The sequence below is a fragment of the Lepidochelys olivacea genome (genome assembly GCF_965140295.1).
Source record: "Lepidochelys olivacea isolate rLepOli2 genome assembly, chromosome: 19".
In the NCBI taxonomy this organism is placed as follows: domain Eukaryota; kingdom Metazoa; phylum Chordata; order Testudines; family Cheloniidae; genus Lepidochelys; species Lepidochelys olivacea.
The window spans coordinates 9,486,032-9,503,131 of NC_140429.1; the positions used below are offsets into that span (position 1 = coordinate 9,486,032).

Genomic DNA, 17,100 nt, shown 5'->3' on the forward strand with positions numbered 1-17,100 from the left:
GGACGGGATGAGACAGGAGCAGAGAAGACCCCCCCTGCCTTGGGATTCGCCGCACACGCAGCCCCGCAGATCCCCTTCTTGCGGGCGGGCGCCTAACAGCCAATCGGAGCGCAAGCCCAGGACCTTTCCAGGCCCCTCCCCTCTTTTGCGGCTCGGTTAGGAAGGAGTTAAGTAGAAGCCCCGCCCCCTGAGGGGTTGGGGGACGAATGAGAGACGAGTGGGCGGGGCCGGGATGGAAGGTTGTGAAAGTGGCATTAGAACGCTGTGTGACAGCTGCTGCTTGGCAGGCTGAGAGGGAGAGAGCCAGAGAGAGAAGTAGAGGGACGGATGACTAGACCCCAGATAGGCAGCTAGAAAGAAGCACAGGGGGGCTCAGAAAGAAAATGGAAATAAAAATAAATAGAGAGAGAGAGAGCTCAAGATAGACACACACAGAGAAAGAGACCAACATAGAAGTCCTGAGAGACCGAAAGGCGATCAAGCCAGATACATACCCAGAAAGAGAGCAGGATAAGTAGTCAGCAAGAGAAAAAATAGAGGATTGGGGAGAAAAAGATATAAATGTAGTTTAATAGAGAGTGAGAGAAGAGGAAGTGAGTGGAGAGCAAGAAGAAATTAATCATGGATTAGAGAGGACGACACGGAAACAGAGAGAAAATAGGCAGGCAGAGAGAAAGGTGACTAGGTACAGTAACTAGGACATGTTCTGTATAAATATGTACATGCCATACATGCACACAGAGGTAGAGGGGGCTAATTACAGAAGGTAAGGTGAGAGAGCATAGTTCTTCATCCACCCAGAGAAGTGGGAGGTAAAAAAAAACCCCATACACATACAGAAATAACTCTCCACTCAGAGAGAAAGGGCTAACCAAAGGGGATAAAGAGAAAGAGAGAGCTTAATAACAGGCAGAAAGTGCAGAGAGCTTACTCCTAAAAGACCTCCAAAGACTCTAATGAGGCTGAGGATGTCAGTATAACTCTGATCAATTAGTGACCAAGAGCTGCTTTGATCATCTGTGGAAAGGGCATGGGGACATGCCTTCAGCACTGCGATCTCTTTAACTGGAAATGCTCCCCAAACACAGCAAGAAGCTAGAAGTCAAAGCTCCACAGACAGATCAATCGAAGGATAGCAGATTGGAGCCCCGGCTGCTCTCTTGAAGCTCTTCAATGGCAGAGGAAGTGGTGATCTCTATCTATGGACCATTGAAGGTAAAGGGGAGACTGAGATTAAAAGCTGTCAGAAGTGGAAAGGAAAAGATTTCTAAATGAGAGCATTAGAGTGAGCCACTCAGAGAGACATTTATCTGCTGCCTGCAGGAAAGTATAAACTTTTGATACATAGAGAAGTCTGAAGGGACTGGGGCAAAAAATCCTACATCTAAACTAAAACAGTGAAGTGTGGGGGAGCTGATTAAAATGACACAGAGTATTAACCCAAGAGAAAGGAATGGTGTAACCTTTTTCTCCAGGGGTTTAAGAGCCAGGCCAAGCAGTGGTAGAAAAATGATCATTGCTTAACACAATTTCATGCTGAAATAAATATTGCATTATAGAAGACAGAATCAGACAGTTTGGAAATCTTGTACGGCGTCAAGAAATTGAAGGGTACAGAACCGAATGGTGCTAGGGAAGCTTTGCTATTAAATCTCCATGGGAGGAGAACAGATTTTAAATAAGAAAAGCAACAAGAGTCCAATTTGAAGTGTGTGGAGCTGGAAATGCTGGAAGAGCCTACAGATTAATACAGTGCTCCGAAGTCCTGAAAAAGACAGGATACAAAACACATGCTCCGAATTGCTCCCACTCCAGTTCGGAAGCTGCCATTGGCTAGTGGACTTTGGATTGCGAACGGAGTCCACTGGAATGATCTTCCTTTCTGAATCTACCTGCTGATTAAGTTCACCTCCTCCTGGTTCAAATGAGGAGTCAGGGTCCCAGATGAACATATGCAGACCAGGAAGAAATACATTTTCATAACTTTCTTTGCCTCTTGGCTTCTGCTTTTCTTCTTTGGAGGAGACCAACTAAGACGCCTGGCCTTCCTCTCCAGAAAGAAAGCCACAGTGCTGAAGAACTGGCCCCGCTGGACGGACAGGTCCCTCCTCAAGAGCTTTGCAGATCCCGAAGAACTTCAGAGTGATGGAGGCCCCCACAAACAATCTGCCAAAGTCAGAAGGGAGTCAAGAATGAACATCTATAAGCACAGCAGGTGCCGCATGGAAACTTGCTTTGATTTTTCGAGGTGTGAGAAACATGGTTTCAAGGTCTTTGTCTACCCCATGGAGAGAGAGGACCCAGTGTCAGAAAGTTACCTCAAAATAATCACATCCATTGAGGATTCCCGATACTACACCTCCAACCCAGAAGAAGCCTGCCTCTTTATCCTAAATATTGATACTTTGGATAGGGATCATCTCTCCATCCAGTACGTTCACAACATCAACGATAAAATCCAAGGTTTCCCTCTATGGAACGACGGCCGAAACCATCTGATATTTAATCTTTACTCAGGCACCTGGCCGAATTACACAGAGGATCTGGGCTTTGACATTGGACAGGCCATCCTGGCCAAGGCAAGTTTTTATGTTGAGAACTTCAGGCCTGGCTTTGATATCTCCATCCCTTTGTTTTCGAAGGAGCATCCTCAGAAGGGTGGAGAGAGGGGCTGGCTGTACCAGAATTCTGTGCCTCCTAAGAAGAAGTACAAGTTGGCTTTTAAAGGGAAAAGGTACCTGACTGGCATTGGTTCTGACACCAGGAATGCATTACACCATATCCATAATGGCAAGGATATCATCTCCCTGACCACCTGCAGACATGGCAAAGACTGGGAGAAACACAAGGACACACGCTGTGACAAGGATAACTCTGACTATGAAAAGTAAGTCATTACTGATGTTAAGATGTACTCCAATCATTACTGATGTTGAGATGTGATTTATGGGTGAAATCCCTAGGGGATGGAGGAAACTCCACACGAGCCGAGGCTCTGGACCAAGATAAATAGTGCACTGGAATGTAGTTAGCCAATGAAAATGCAAAGACAGAGGAAGAAGGGAGGAAAAGAGGTCTCTCCTGGCTGAGAATCAAATCCTCCGCTGATGTAAATGGCCATTGCTTCATTGGCTGTGATGATTTACACCAGCTGAAGATCTGGCCCTGAACATTTCGAGTCACATAACAGACAGGGGTAATTTCTCTAGTCATCTTCCCCCTTCCCATCCTGCTGTATAAATCACTGCTTAATTTCCGTGATGGGAAGTGAAATGCAGGGCGTGCCTGTTCTGTATTAAAGTTCAAATAATCTAGTGAGAGCTGCTCTTATCTGCGATCAGCACAGCTGCCCCTCTAATAGGAGATTTGCTTTTTTCCAGAATTCCAGCAGAGAGGAATGATACTTGCTCCCCTCGTCCCCCGCCCCAGCATAAATATTTTCATTGGAGCTGAGCCCAGACTAAACCCTCAGAGCTGAACACCCCCTAACGTGGTGGTGCTTGAAATCTGGATCCAGGCTTTCGGCCCTTGGCCCATAGCAGTGCCTTGGCTGGTGGAGAGGTTGTTTTATTGGAATACTGATTCTAGGCAGGACTTCTCAGTTTGGTAATGACGGGGATTACTGCTGAGCTGTTGCAATGCCGTGGTTGTTAGCGTCTTTACTCACTAAGATCACATCTACACTCAAGCTGGAGGTGTTATTACCAACTCAGCTAGACACACGTGTGCTACCTTTAATTGACCTCGCGGCTAAATATAGAAGCATAGCCGTGGGGGGGAAGGCAGCAGGATGGCTAGCTGCCCCAAGTACAGTCTTGCCCGGGACACTAGGGACTTACTCGGGCGGCTGGTCTGTCCTGTGTGCATCTGGCTACCCAAGCTGGAAATTCCACCTTCAGCTTGAGTGCCGCTGTACCCGTAGGTGCGTCTACACTGCCAAAAAAACCCAACGCCCCTAGCAGCAGTGAGTCTCAGAGCCCGGGTCTACAGACTCGGGCTCATGCAATGGTACTACAAATAGCAGCCTAGACGTTCCCGCTCAGGCTGGAGCCGGGGCTCTGAAACCCAGCCAGGGAAGCGAGTCTAGAGCCTGCCTTAGCCCAAACGGAAACATCCGCACCTTAGATGTCATAGCGGGAGCTCGAGTCTGTAGCCCTGGGCTCTGAGACTCGTTGCCATGTTTCTGGGGTGGGTTTTTTTGCAATGTAGACGCAGCCATAGAGTCTGATCCTGAGCGGTGCTGAACAGCGACGTGTCCCATTGACTTTACATTGAGAGCGCTTAGCATCTCTCCGGAGCCGCTCGGTTCCTTGAAGGGCTGTAGCTGAGCGTGCACTGGTTCAAGTGGGATTTTCCAGCAGGGCCATGTTGTGGCGTCAGGCTCAGCTCAGTGCCACCGGGCATTCTTGTGACTGCAAATGATCACTGACCGAAGGGTTCCAGCAGCAGGAACATTCAGGTGAGGCGAGATTGGCTCCAGGGCATGAGCCACCCACTAACCGATGGTGGTGGTTAGGTAGACTCCCCCTGCGGGCAGGCAATTCTATAATTGTTCACTTTGGAGTTTCTTGGCCCCACAGTGGTGCTGGTCCCCGTTGGAGACAGGCTTTTGAATGAGATGGACCCCTGGTCTGCTCCAGTCCGGCAATTCCTGCATTTTAATTTTCCTCTGAGCTGTTATTGATGATGGTTGTCAACGAGTCACTTTCCTGACGGTCAATGTGTGTACGCACTCCGATTCAGGGTTTCGGTTCAAGCCCGTTGCTATCAGTTAGCAAGATGAGACCCAGCAGAGGGAGTCATTAGACATAGTGGAATGATGAGAGGAGAATAAGGACTGTTTTGTCCCCTTACTTTTATACTCCATCACTAGGGATCCCAGTGGGAGTTGTTCAGTCAGAAGTCCTGATGCCTCTAGTTTTAAATATAAGGGATGAAACTCTGCCCAGTAGATTCGAGTGGGCATTTTATACTCCACAGGCAGCCAGGCACATAGGAAACAGACTTCTGGCGCTGGTTGACCACTACAGCAGTGCAGGTCAAAGTGTGCGATGGATCCCAGGATGCGCCTGCCCCAGCTGTGGGTAGCTTCAGATCAGCTCCAGAGGTTTGAGAGGCCATGTCTGTCCCAGGGGTGGGTAACTCTCATCTAGACCCGGCTTTGCAGTCTGAAGGTACCTCATCCACCGAGCTGGCGCTCTGGGTCCCCAACAAACATCTGCACTGACCATGTTCCCTGCACTGCTCTTCCCTGTCTGTGTTCTCTCCATGCACCGTCCGTCAGGGTGTCCCCACATCATGCTACTCTCAGTGGCTCTTGGTAGCATCCCTGCAGTGGTCCCCTTGCTACGCTCTCTCTCTCTCTAGCCTCCCCACATCCTTTTGCTTTGCCTCCATCTCTGCCTTTGCTATGCTGCTTCTCTAAACCCTCACCCGGCTCCCCATGACGCCTCCTCTCCATGCCCTTGCTGGGGCACCTTAGATGGCTGAGACGGGATGGATGCAATGGCTTCCTCTGGAGTATCTCAATGCCACTCTGAGCAGCACCTAGTAGAGGTCACGGGGCTCTGCACAGAGTCCTAATGAGTGGGGCCCCTCTGGACTTTCATTTCCTCCCCTTTCCTTGCCCTGAAATCCTGCCCAGCACCTTCCACACAATCTAACTGAATGCCAAACTCGGACACTTGAGCCCACCTAGGTAGCAGTTGCGTTGGTCGGCTCCTGCTCTCGTTGAAGCCAATGACAAAGCTAGCCCGGGATGAAACCCTATACGTACAGCACACCAGAAACACAGCCACCTCTGAGGCGGGGGGCAGCACCCAGTGTGCCATGCAGTGCTGGGGGGAGGGAAAACGCTGGTTAAAGACCCCCTATCCTCTCTCAGAAATAGCCTGGGGACCTTTGACCTTTGCCAGCTCAGTTCTCAAGGTTCGTCTGAAAGACCCTCACACAGTAAGGTGCATGGGACTCAGTATAGCTACCTCCCAAGGCAGAAGGGCTGAGACAGCCTTGGTAGGGTTTGACGAGGTGCATCCAGGGAGTATCGCCATCCCAAACTGCACACCTAGCCTCTTGAACTAACTCCTCCAGCCGGGGTCGGGGTGTCATTATGGATCATAACAGCGTCACTAGGTTTGCACATCCCAGGGATGGCTCCGCCCGTCCGCAGCAATTATATCCTTTAGTGCAGCACTGGGAAGAGTTTTTTTTTGTGGGGGTGGGAGGTCCCATTCATTCTCTGCTCTCTTCCCCAAGGGGAGGGGACGGTTGGTGCTTGTCAGATCATAGGAGTCTTGGTAGTGGCAGCTCCCAGGGGCCACACTATGGCTGCAAAGCCCTGGGGAAGATATACATGTTGGTATTTTTTAAAGGTCTGTTCAATATGGTTTCATTAACTAAAGATCATTAGTTCCTCGAGCCGACTCTAGCTAAGGTTTAATAAGGCTACTGGCTTTTTCAGACACTGAGGATCTCGCATTCAAGTAGTGACTGGGTTCACAACAACGATTCTGGGGGTTGGCTGCCATGGGCACAGGATAGAGTGCCTTCCTTTGCCTCTAGATCACTGGTTGGTAGGGATAAAGCCCATAACCGTCCGAGGGCTGGTGAGCTTCCTAGCTGTAGGACTCACACGGCTCCCATCACTGTCATGTCCAAGCAGCTCCTGATCTGTCATGTGTTTATCTTCATACAACCCTGTAAGGCAAGGCAGTGCTGTTATTCCCATTGTACAGATGGGAAACTGAGGCAGAGAGGGAGGAAGTGACTTGCCCAAGGTCACCCAGGGAGTCTGTGGCAGAGCTGGGGATCACACCCAGGCCTTGTGAGTCTCAGGCTGGCACCTTAATTGCTGCCAAGCTCTCCCTAGTGGCCAAGTCTCCACATCAGAGCCCCCTTTGTTGGCAGCCTCAGAAGATGCCAAGGCGGGAACAGGCCTTAAGGCACTGAGCTACCTCCCAGGCTGAAAGGTGGGTCTTGTCCAGATCCGGGTGAAGGCAGCTAGTCTGGGAAGCAGGCACTTGCTAGTGCTCTAGCTTCTTTTGACGATGGGTAGAAGGCAGCGCTCACTGAGAACATGAGGCCTGGCACCAACACGGGCGGAGAGGATGGGTCTCTCCAGAACCCACCAAGGCTTTCTGTCTTTGCTCGTCTCTGCTCAGCGACAGATGCCCTTCAGCAGCCCCATAATAGATTCATAATATCTCCGTCTCGCAGGGAGATCGGATCAACAGGAAAGGCCTCTCAGGGCAACAGCATTAGAGCCATCGTCGGCCGCTGGCATTAGGAGGTAGCGGGAGGTTAATATGTGGCCTGCGTGTGTCATCAGGTGGAGCAGATTATCAGGGGCTGCAGGGAGACTCCGAGGAGCCAGGGAAATGAGAAAAGATCCATCAGAATTCCAAAGGCCCCTGGCAGTCTCGCCCGCCTCGCAGGACGCAGTGGCTGAAGCAGGAACTCCGTGAAGGCCTCTCCGTAGCCTGCCCCCATGGGGGGCCTTTCCCTGTGTGGCTCAGAGGGCTGAGGCGACCGATTCTGTTAACTGGAAAGCTACCAGAAACCCAGCCTCCCAGGTCTCGTGCGGACTGGTGAGAGGAGATCGTGGATGGGTCAGAACGGCAGAGATGTCCAGGGCGGCGTCAGATCCTGCCCGCCAAGCGGGTGGCAAGAGCTGCCACATCAGGTCCCCGGAGCAGTGCATCCTGGTGAGGCTACCAGGTCCTGCGGCTTGGCATGGCAGAGGGAAAGAGGAAAGCAGCCCTCGCTGAGAAACAGGACCATGGAGCACAGGGCAGCCCTGATCAGGATTCTTGCGTGGAAGAGACTAGAAGGGAAAGGGGCCCAGAAAAGGAGAACTCACTACAATGGAGTAAAGCATGACCAAGGCCCTGAGAGCCTGCAAGTGGATATGGAGAGTTGCCATGAAGGGGTCCCATGGGAAAGGGGGTGCTGTGACTGGACAGGGCTGGGTCTCCCTGTTCCTGCCTCTGCCACAATCTCCCTCTCTGCCTCATTTTTCCCCTCTGTAAAACAGGAGCAATAACACTCCCTGAGGGTGTGCCCTGGGGCCTTGCAGCAGCACAGCCCGGGCCAGGATTTGGCCCAGGGTCTAGAAATGACTGGTGAAGCCTCCCACTCAGAAGGGAATGGGAGCAGCCTGGACCCACTGCCAAGCCCGGTTGAGAATCAGAAGGAAGGAATGGTTTTTCCCTCTCTGAACACAGACGGTGCTCACGAGAACCTCATTGCAGTCAATGGATTTGCACCAGTGCACGTGAGATCACAATCAAGTCAAGGGTGTTTGTGTCAGGGAGCTTAGGGAGAATCAGGACAGGTCATTCCCTGATGTGCGTTTCCCGATCTGTCTTCCAGGGGCTGGGGTCGGGATGCCTTTGAGGATACCTGTGGTCTCGGACAGGCACATCCTAGGGGGGGTAGCCCCCCGCCCCCGCTGCTTGGATAGGTCGCTTCGTGCTGGGAATCAGACCCGCAGCTCAAAGTGCGGATGTTCCTGAAGATCAGGGGACAGCTCAGTGGTTTGAGCATGGGCCTGCTAAACCCAGGGTTGTGAGTTCAATCCTTGAGGGGGCCATTTAGGTATGTGGGGCAAAAATTGGGGATTGGCCCTGCTTCGAGCAGGGGGTTGGACTGGATGACCTCCTGAGGTCCCTGCCAACCCTGCGATACTATGATCCTGAGTCACAGGAGGTTTAGGTACTCACCCTCTCTGAGCCCGTCTGTGTCCTCCACCTCCGGCGAGCGTCTCTCTCTGCAACTATTTCATTTCAGGATCCCTCGTACTCCCAAGAGACAAAGCAAGGGTTTATTTCTTGTGCACGTGACAGAGGCATTGTCAGCCTGGAGAGCTCTGCCTCGTGCATAATTAAAACACCCCTTGCCCTGGAGCGCTAAATGTGGTTCTAGCCCAGTAATTGCTATCCCGAGAATTAAAATAAACGGTGTATTAGTTTAACTACCCGGCCACCTGCTGGATTTCACCTCCTGTCAGAGGCCAGGCGCTCTTCATGTCTCATCCATCACAAAGGGAACAGTTCCCCAGGAATTAAAATGCCAGCCCGGCAGGAAGCGTCCTCGGTACAAGAAGGAGAGCGTGCACGTGGGTAGCAGCTAACGTGCGTTGGTTTGGGGAGAGGCTTATGAGAGCAGGAGTCCGAACGTTTGTGCAGAGGCCGCCGGAAGCTGGGACACAGGCCAAAAGAGTAATATGGCATTGATGTGAATGTCCCAGTGAAGGAAGGGAGTTGTTTCTGGTTCCTTCCTGAGAACAGTAAGCTCAGACTCCTGGGTTCTGTTCCTAACACACTGGGCAAGTCACGCAGGCCCCCATTTACAGACTGGGTGCCCAGATTCCCAAAAGGTATTTAGGTGCCAACTGCCATTGATTTCAGTGGGCTTTAGGCACCTAAATACCTGTGAGGATCTGGGCCTGGGTGCCTAAGGTTAGTCCATATTTAGGCACCTGGATGAGGCCTAAATGGGGGCAGGCCTAAATAGGGGGTGGGCAGGGATAACTCAGTGGTTTGAGCATTGGCCTGCTAAACCCAGGGTTGTGAATTCAATCCTTGAGGGGGCCATTTAGGGATTGGGGGCAAAAATTGGGGATTGGTCCTGCTCTGAGAGGGGGTTGGACTAGATGACCTCCTGAGGTCCCTTCCAACCCTGAGATTCTATTATCTCACCAAGCACTGAGCCCCAGCTGTTTTCAGGGGGAGCTGCTGGGCACTCAGTCCTTTTGAAAAAACTAGGCCACTTATTTGTGCATCTAAACGTGAACTTAGGAAGTTGGCTTTAGGCATCTGCTGTTTAAAAATCTTGACCCAGGACTCCTGGGTTCTGTTTATGACTATCACCGATCCGAGGCAGTTCTTTTAGGCCAAGCTATGTCAAACGCATATGCAGGCCTGCTTTTCAGCCACATTAAGCACCTGACTACAAAATGTGGGTAGTATTTCCCTGTTTCATAGGGGCTTAATTCATTAGTCTGAGCAGGGCACGTTGAGATCCTCAGATGAAAGGCATCTTAGAAGTGGTACGGTTAGTACAGAAAGAGAAAAATCACCGTTCGGACAGGACCAAGGTCAGATCTTCACCAGAAGGAGCTTTGGAAAGTGAAATGCCTTCCCCTCCCCATACTCAAGTAATCCAGTAAAATGGTTTGCAAGCACAAGAAGATTTACATTGAACAGAGGATGGAATTAGACTTAATTGGGGAGCACCTGGCCGACTGGCAGACTGACATATGGGATGGAGTGGAAGGGTTCACTCCATAGCTGGGATCAAGGTGACAAAGGGCTCTGAGAATGGGTAGAAGGTAGAAAACTTTGATACATTTCCTATTTCCCTAGCCAACAGTAACCCTTGCTGTGCTGCACACTTTTAAGAACTGGCAAGGTTAAGAATTGACATTTGCATTGCACCCTTCCTCCCTGAGTCCTCCCGAACAGTGGGCCAGATTCTGGTGTCAATCCAGAAGAAATCATAGGATCATAGTAGTTAGAAGGGACCGCAAGGGTCACCTAGTGATACAATGTGAGGGAAAGGGGAGATTTTGACTAAGAAAGCTGAGGCAACCCCCCTGCTCCTCTGAAAAGCGCCCTGGGATCTTTAAAGTCCATGTAGAGCAAATGGAAGCTTGGTTTTTAAAGGTTTCATTGGAAAGATCTGCACCCAGTAAGCTGCCTGGAACCGAATGCAGATCTACCCTGGAAGGATGAAGGGCTGAGCGTGGGAGGAATGTCTAAGAGTTACATTATTTAACAGGGTTATCCAACAGCCATCCTAGGACTCCGCTGAGCTGTGGGCTCGATCCTGCACTCCTTACAGGGCCAGACTTCTATTCATTTCAACTGCCGCAGCAGGCCCTATGTGAATGCCAAGTGCCCATGTGATCATGCACGGACACTTGCAAAGCAGAGCAAGTGAAATCTTCACATTGATATGGAGGGCCAGATTTTCAAAGGAGGCACAAGGCCAGGGGAGCAGCTGGAAACCCTATCCGTGCCTGTGGGCCAGCCCCCGTTTGGCACAGATTTGCCAGCCCACTGGGTGAAGGCTCATTGGGGCAGCACCACCCCGGACCTTCGTGATGTGCAAAGTTAGGGCCCAATCCTGAGCATCCCCCACCAACTTCCGTCGGTCGCTGTGGGGGTGCAGCACCTTTTAGGCACCACTCCGCGCTCTGCGGGATCAAACCCAATTTAACCCAAACCAGATCCTTTCAAAAAACAGAACAAAAACCACCTGGGAAAAACAATGTACATAAAGAAAGACAAACATTTTGCAGCCTCCTGAACGAAACAGGCAACATGGGAGAAGGCCCTGGGAGAAATGATTGATTGAGCTTTATTTCAATCACAGCTGTATCGAGTTAATCCTACCCTAGCCTTTCTGATCCTCATTGAAAGACAGTGACGGCACAAACATGTTCACAAGTTGCTACTGTCTCGGCAGGACAATACTGGACCCATAATGCGTAAGTATTTCTGTTAACAACAATAATTTGCCTTTATGCAGCGCTTTAATCCCAAAGGCTCTCCTGGCACTTTGCCAACTCTCTGGGCACTGCCTTGCAAAATCATCGTGGCAGCCAATTAGCCCAGGTAGAAGGGGTGGCAGGGAGGGGATGAAAACGTTACAGACCTGGTTTCTTTTACACCAAAGCTCCTTTACACCACTCTGCCAGTGTAAATGGGCCTTAAAGTGGACATCAGTGTAATTTACGCCTACTGGAAAGGAGAATCAGGTTCCCCTAACACACTGTATTTCTCTAGTACCTTCCACCTGAGGACTTCAGAGCACTTCACTGGAATTACTTCACTCCTCTCTTTAAAAAAAAAAACAAAAACAAAAAAAAACGGTCTTTGCCCTTTAGCTGGTGGGGATAAATGTTGGTTTTTAAGAACAGGTTAAACACCTGTCAGGGATGATCTAGATGTACTTGATCCTGCCTCAGGGTGGATGAATGGATCTCCATGACCTTCGGAGGTCTCTTCCAGCGCTCCATTTCTGTGATCAGTGAATTCATGCCTACCTGGAATGTGAGGCTTGCAACCATTTTACAGCTGATTAACAGAGGTCAAGGACTACACTGGCCAAAGTGGCCTCATCTGATACGCCTCAGTTCTGGGTGTCCAACTTGACACCCCTTGGGCCTGATTTTCAAAGGTGCAGGGCCCCCGCAGTCTGCGTGGACTCCAGTGGGCCTGGGGGAGAGTGGGGAGAGGGTTCAGTGATTCTTAAAGTCAGGTCCCAGGTGGCCGAGGTTGGGTACTGCAAATTCGTGGCCATTTAAAAAGGGATTGTGGGAGCACCCCTGTTGACCCACTGCTTTGAAAAATGTAGGGTTCAATCAATCCCTACCATCTTCCATGCCCACAGACGTCAGCAGGAGTCCTCCAAGGTAAAACAGGGGTATGTCTGTGCTGCATGCTTACCGCGTGTCCTTACACATGGTTTGGCCCAACCTCCCCAGCCACCATTCACACACACGTTTATGTGGCCTTTGAAGCCATGTTTGCTTGCCCAGAGCAGGCAACAAACCCCAGCTTTCCCGCTTCCCAGTCCCCTTGTCTTTGACTAGCAGCCAGACCATCCTTGCTTCTCAGTAATCAGTTCTATTGCACTCACCTTGTTAAAATATCCTTCCCCGTGCGGGGATGGGTGGGAACAGGCAGGTTGACGCCAGTGGAATTTTGCTCCTGTAACAATGCTAACAAAATTGCTTAATGAAAACGGCCTCACCCTGATACCACCCCTCCCCGCCCAGCACATTACACATAACTGCGCCTGGCAATGCATTTTGCATACTAGGGTATCTTTGCATGAGCAGCTGAGATGAGGCCAGGACCATTACGAAGGGAAGATGAGCAATCGTCTTGTCTGAGCTGGGAATGCGACGACGCTGTCCTCTGAAAAGAGACACTGTCCGTAGCACAGATTCATTAAACACCCGCAGATCATCGGCGTCAAGAATTAAAATGGGCCTTTGCTCGCACGTGAGTGCTGGAAAGCGCCGGGCTGCCCCTCTGGCTGATGTAACATCAGTACATGCCTTGTGAGCCCTGGTTTGAGTGAGCCTAAAAAACTCTTTGGAGGCTAATCTTGTGAGGCTTGTGAGGAAGAGCGGTGAGAGAGGCATGATCTAGCAGGCTGCATGCTGACGTGGGAGCCAGGAACTCCCGAATCCTAATCGTGGCTCTGACACACTCCTCTGTGACCCTGGGCAAGTCACTTAATGGCTCCCTGCCTCAGTTTCCCCATGTGTTAAATGCAGATAGTAACCCTAAAATCCTGGCAGTCAGCAGTCAGCTTCTCCAGGGTCCCTCTCCATCCCCCTTGGTTATTGTACAGTGTCCTAACTAGCTGTAGGATTGGAAGTGCAGGGAAGCCAAGGGCCCGTCCTCAAAAGCCCTATTCCTCAGTGCCCCTCAGCAGCTTGGTGCCCCATAAACTCTAAGGCTACTGCTCACATGATGGCCTGGACATATGAGCATGATCATTGCTGGCTGTATCTGGGGGTAACTGGGTGACATCGGGGTCGGGGGGTCTGGGATCACTGGATGCTGGGGGGTTGCTATTGAGTAGTTAAGTACTCAGTGAAGATAAAACGCGTCTCATTACTGCTAGCCTGTCCTAGGCACAAGGCTTGATAACACTTCCCTGGCAGCTGGCCCCTTGGAAAAGAGAAATGTACCAGATTTACGTACCTTCTGCCCAGCCACCTGCAGAAACCAGGATATTAGTAACAGTCGCCATATGGCGTTTAATGAAAATATCACTTCCATTAGATCTAGGCAGGACACGCACTGGGCCGGCTGTGCTGCTTGAGGAGGCAGGCGGTATCAAATCAGGAGCTGGTAATCTCCAGCTACAGGAAGAAAACACTGATTAAAAACAAGAGCCAGGGCTGGGCTGACGGCCCAGCATTCGCTCTTCCCAAGGTGAGGGCTGGAGTCCCGCTCCAGGGCTCGTGAGGTCTGCGCTAGTAGAGATGGCTGTACTTTGGACCCAGCACACTCAGTCTCCGGGGAAGGGGAGGCTGTGTCTGGTGACACTCATAGCAGTCTATACCCAGTGCAGGGGCATGGTGGGCTCTGCATGGACTCCCACCAGGACAGTGGCCATGTGACGTGACAGCCACAGAAACCAGCATGTCTCTTGTGGATGCCCCATAGCTGCTTGGAAATCTTCTATTGGGCTCCCTCCCCACCCTGCGCAGCTCCCTCTGCAGGCAGGGCTAGAGCACTGTTGGTCTCTTGGCATTCATAGAATATCAGGGTTGGAAGGGGCCTCAGGAGGTCATCTAGTCCAACCCCCTGCTCAAAGCAGGGCCAATCCCCAATTTTTGCCCCACATCCCTAAATGGCCCCCTCAAGGATTGAACACACAACCCTGGGTTTAGCAGGCCAATGCTCAAACCACTGAGCTATCCCTCCCCCCCTAAAGCTATCCCTCCACTGGCAGACGGTGGACGTTTTGGCCTGTCATTTTCAGCAGGGCTCCCCAAGAGTGGTCACAGAGCGCACAGGTGCGTCCCGAAGCACACCTGTGGCCCATCCATGAACTCTCAGCCCTCAGTCCCGATCTCACTGAAACCAGCAGCCAAACTCCCACTGAGGTCAGGGGGCCAGGCTGAAACCCTCCCACAAGAATGGGTCCATCCATGGCAGTTTCAGTTCAATTTTCTCATGGTATCAGCACCAATGTTTCTGCAAACAAATCTTAACTCACCAAGGCAGCACTGGGTTCTTAACCTGTTTTGGTTTATTGAGCAGCTGCCTGCCCCAGACCATCGGCGTAGAACAGCTTCATTAACCTGGTGCTTGAAAGTGGATGAACTAAAATCTGTGACTCATGGCCTTTAATGAGAAGAAAATGTAATGTGGTCAGAAAAACAAGGCAAAGGGGAGATATGGGAGGAAAAAAAACACTTTCCAGTTATTGAGCCTATTAGAATTTACTGTCCGCAGACTCTCAATGGGAGATGTGTTATTCCTTTTGTATTTTGTACATGAAAATACAGTCGAATTGGGTAATAAGGGTTAATCTGGGCAACTGCTCGTTTGATTGTTAGGGCCAACAGATTATCACCTCCAGAGCTGTAAAATAGTGATCTTTCCACATCAGCCACACATAGCCATGCAAAATCACCATCCTGCCAGGACCAGATGAGCTCTGCTGGGCATTTTAATGTCACGGCAGGTCAGTCCGGTTATAATTGGCTCTGATTGTCAGCTCCTGGAGGCACTAAGGTCCTTTATCTGCAGCCGAGGGGCACCCAGACAGGTGTGAAATTCATTCCCACCTCTGTAAGCATGGCAGAAATGACTCTCAGCCCAGCTCTCACAACCCACTGATCGGTACAAGGGAGGGGCAAACACCCTGGCTGTCACCGCAGGAAATGGCTGTGGGAATGTATGTTTGGTCTGTAGGGGCAAGTGGTCTCAGATGCATTTCTTTGATAGCGAGACAGTGAACTCGATGTAAAAGCCCAGTGGAGACAGGTGCTGTATTTTACCTTGATGTAGCCAGCCATGGTAAAGCCCAGATGGAAGGTATATAGGGTTGACCTCAACTGGCTACATCAACTAGCAATGAGATCTCAGATTTTCCCACTCGTGTCTGTGTCTCTTTTGATTCTGAGGGTTTTCTCCAAAACCCACAGGGCCAGATTCTGAGTCATGCTAAGGCCCCTTTACACCTCTCCGGCAGCGTAGAGGAGTAATCAAGTGTAATTTGCACCTACTCAAAGGCATCCTTAGGCTCCCAGAGATGCGCAAAGGAGCCTCAGGCCCTTAATTAGACATTTGAATTAGGGTGACCTGATAGCAAGTGTGAAAAATCAGGATGGGGGTGGGGGGTAATAGGCGCCTATATAAGAAAAAAACCCAAATATCAAGGCTGTCTCTATAAAATCGGAACATCTGGTCCCCCTAATTTGAATGAAGTTACGTACGGGGGATAATCAGCCAGGGATGGGCAGCTTTAAGGTAACAGAAGGCCACAAAATCCACAGAACCCTTTGGGGGTCAAGGAAGAAGCCGCCTTTGCTGTCCTGGGGCAGCTTGCCCTGGCGGCTACTGCTGCTGCAAGAACACATGCCAGAGCAGCGAGTCCTGCATTGACCCACCGCGCCCTGTGGCATCCACCTGCCCGACCATAATCCCTAAGGCAGATGAGTCTGTGCCCCCTGCCAGAGGCCCCCCCCCGCTATTCGGTACCTTCTGAGCAGGTGCCATCCCCCAGGGCCATCCCAGAGTGAGACTGGGAAGCTGCCCCCTCACTGCCCCCAGGCGGGCAGGAAGAGCCACCTCTCACCGTTCTCTTCTCCCTGCTGGCAGCCTCCTCCCCTCTGCCTCGTCCGGTTGGCGGGCCAAATAAAACGCTCTAGCAAGCTGGATGCAGCCCGCCTCAGCTGCCCATCCCTGATCTAGGGTGACTGTGTGACTTAGGAACCTAAGTCCCATTTTCACAAGTGATCTGGGCCCTTGGGGCTGGATTTTTAAAGGTACAGAGACACTTAAAGGTGGGATTTTCGTGGCATATTCAGATGCCCCTCATTGAAATCAATGGAAGTTAGGTGCTTAGGTGCTTTTGAAAATCTCTATATAAATCTTTGAAAATCTGGCCATTAATAGGGTCAGTAGAAGAATCCTTCCGCCCACCTAGCTGTGTCTTCACCAGGGGGTTACGACAACCTAGCTACGGCGCTTGGGGTGCAAAATCTTTCCCAGCCCTGAGGGATGTAGCGACATAGATGTAATTTTTAAGTGTAGACCAAACCTTAGACTCCTCTTACCCCTCATCTGAACACCTCCTAGCATGATGGTAAACCTTGGGCCTGGAATCGTGTGGTGTCGGGTTGGAGAGATCTTCCTTGAGCAGGTTCCGTGGTTTACCAAGAATTGTTTTAGGTTTTACGTCTTAGAAATGTACGTGTGGTCCTCGTTACAGACACTTACCCCACTATAATAAAACCTCAGGGGTTCATCCATCATCTACAAAGAAAGCATTTCTCCGGTTCTTCTTCTTCTTTCGTATAGCTTGGGTAGGTAGCAACAGCTACAAATTTATATCTAAGTT

At 50.8% G+C, this 17,100-nt stretch overlaps 1 protein-coding gene across 1 annotated transcript in view; it reads left to right on the forward strand.

The window, feature by feature from the left end:
- Positions 1–290: 290 nt before the first annotated feature.
- EXTL1 (exostosin like glycosyltransferase 1) overlaps positions 291–17,100 on the forward strand; it is a 46,773-nt gene continuing 29,963 nt past the window's right edge. The window contains exon 1 of the mRNA XM_084609618.1: positions 291–2,887. Within this exon, the coding sequence (XP_084465744.1) occupies positions 1,953–2,887 (935 nt within the window). The 5' untranslated portion in view covers positions 291–1,952. The remainder of the gene's footprint in view (positions 2,888–17,100) is intronic.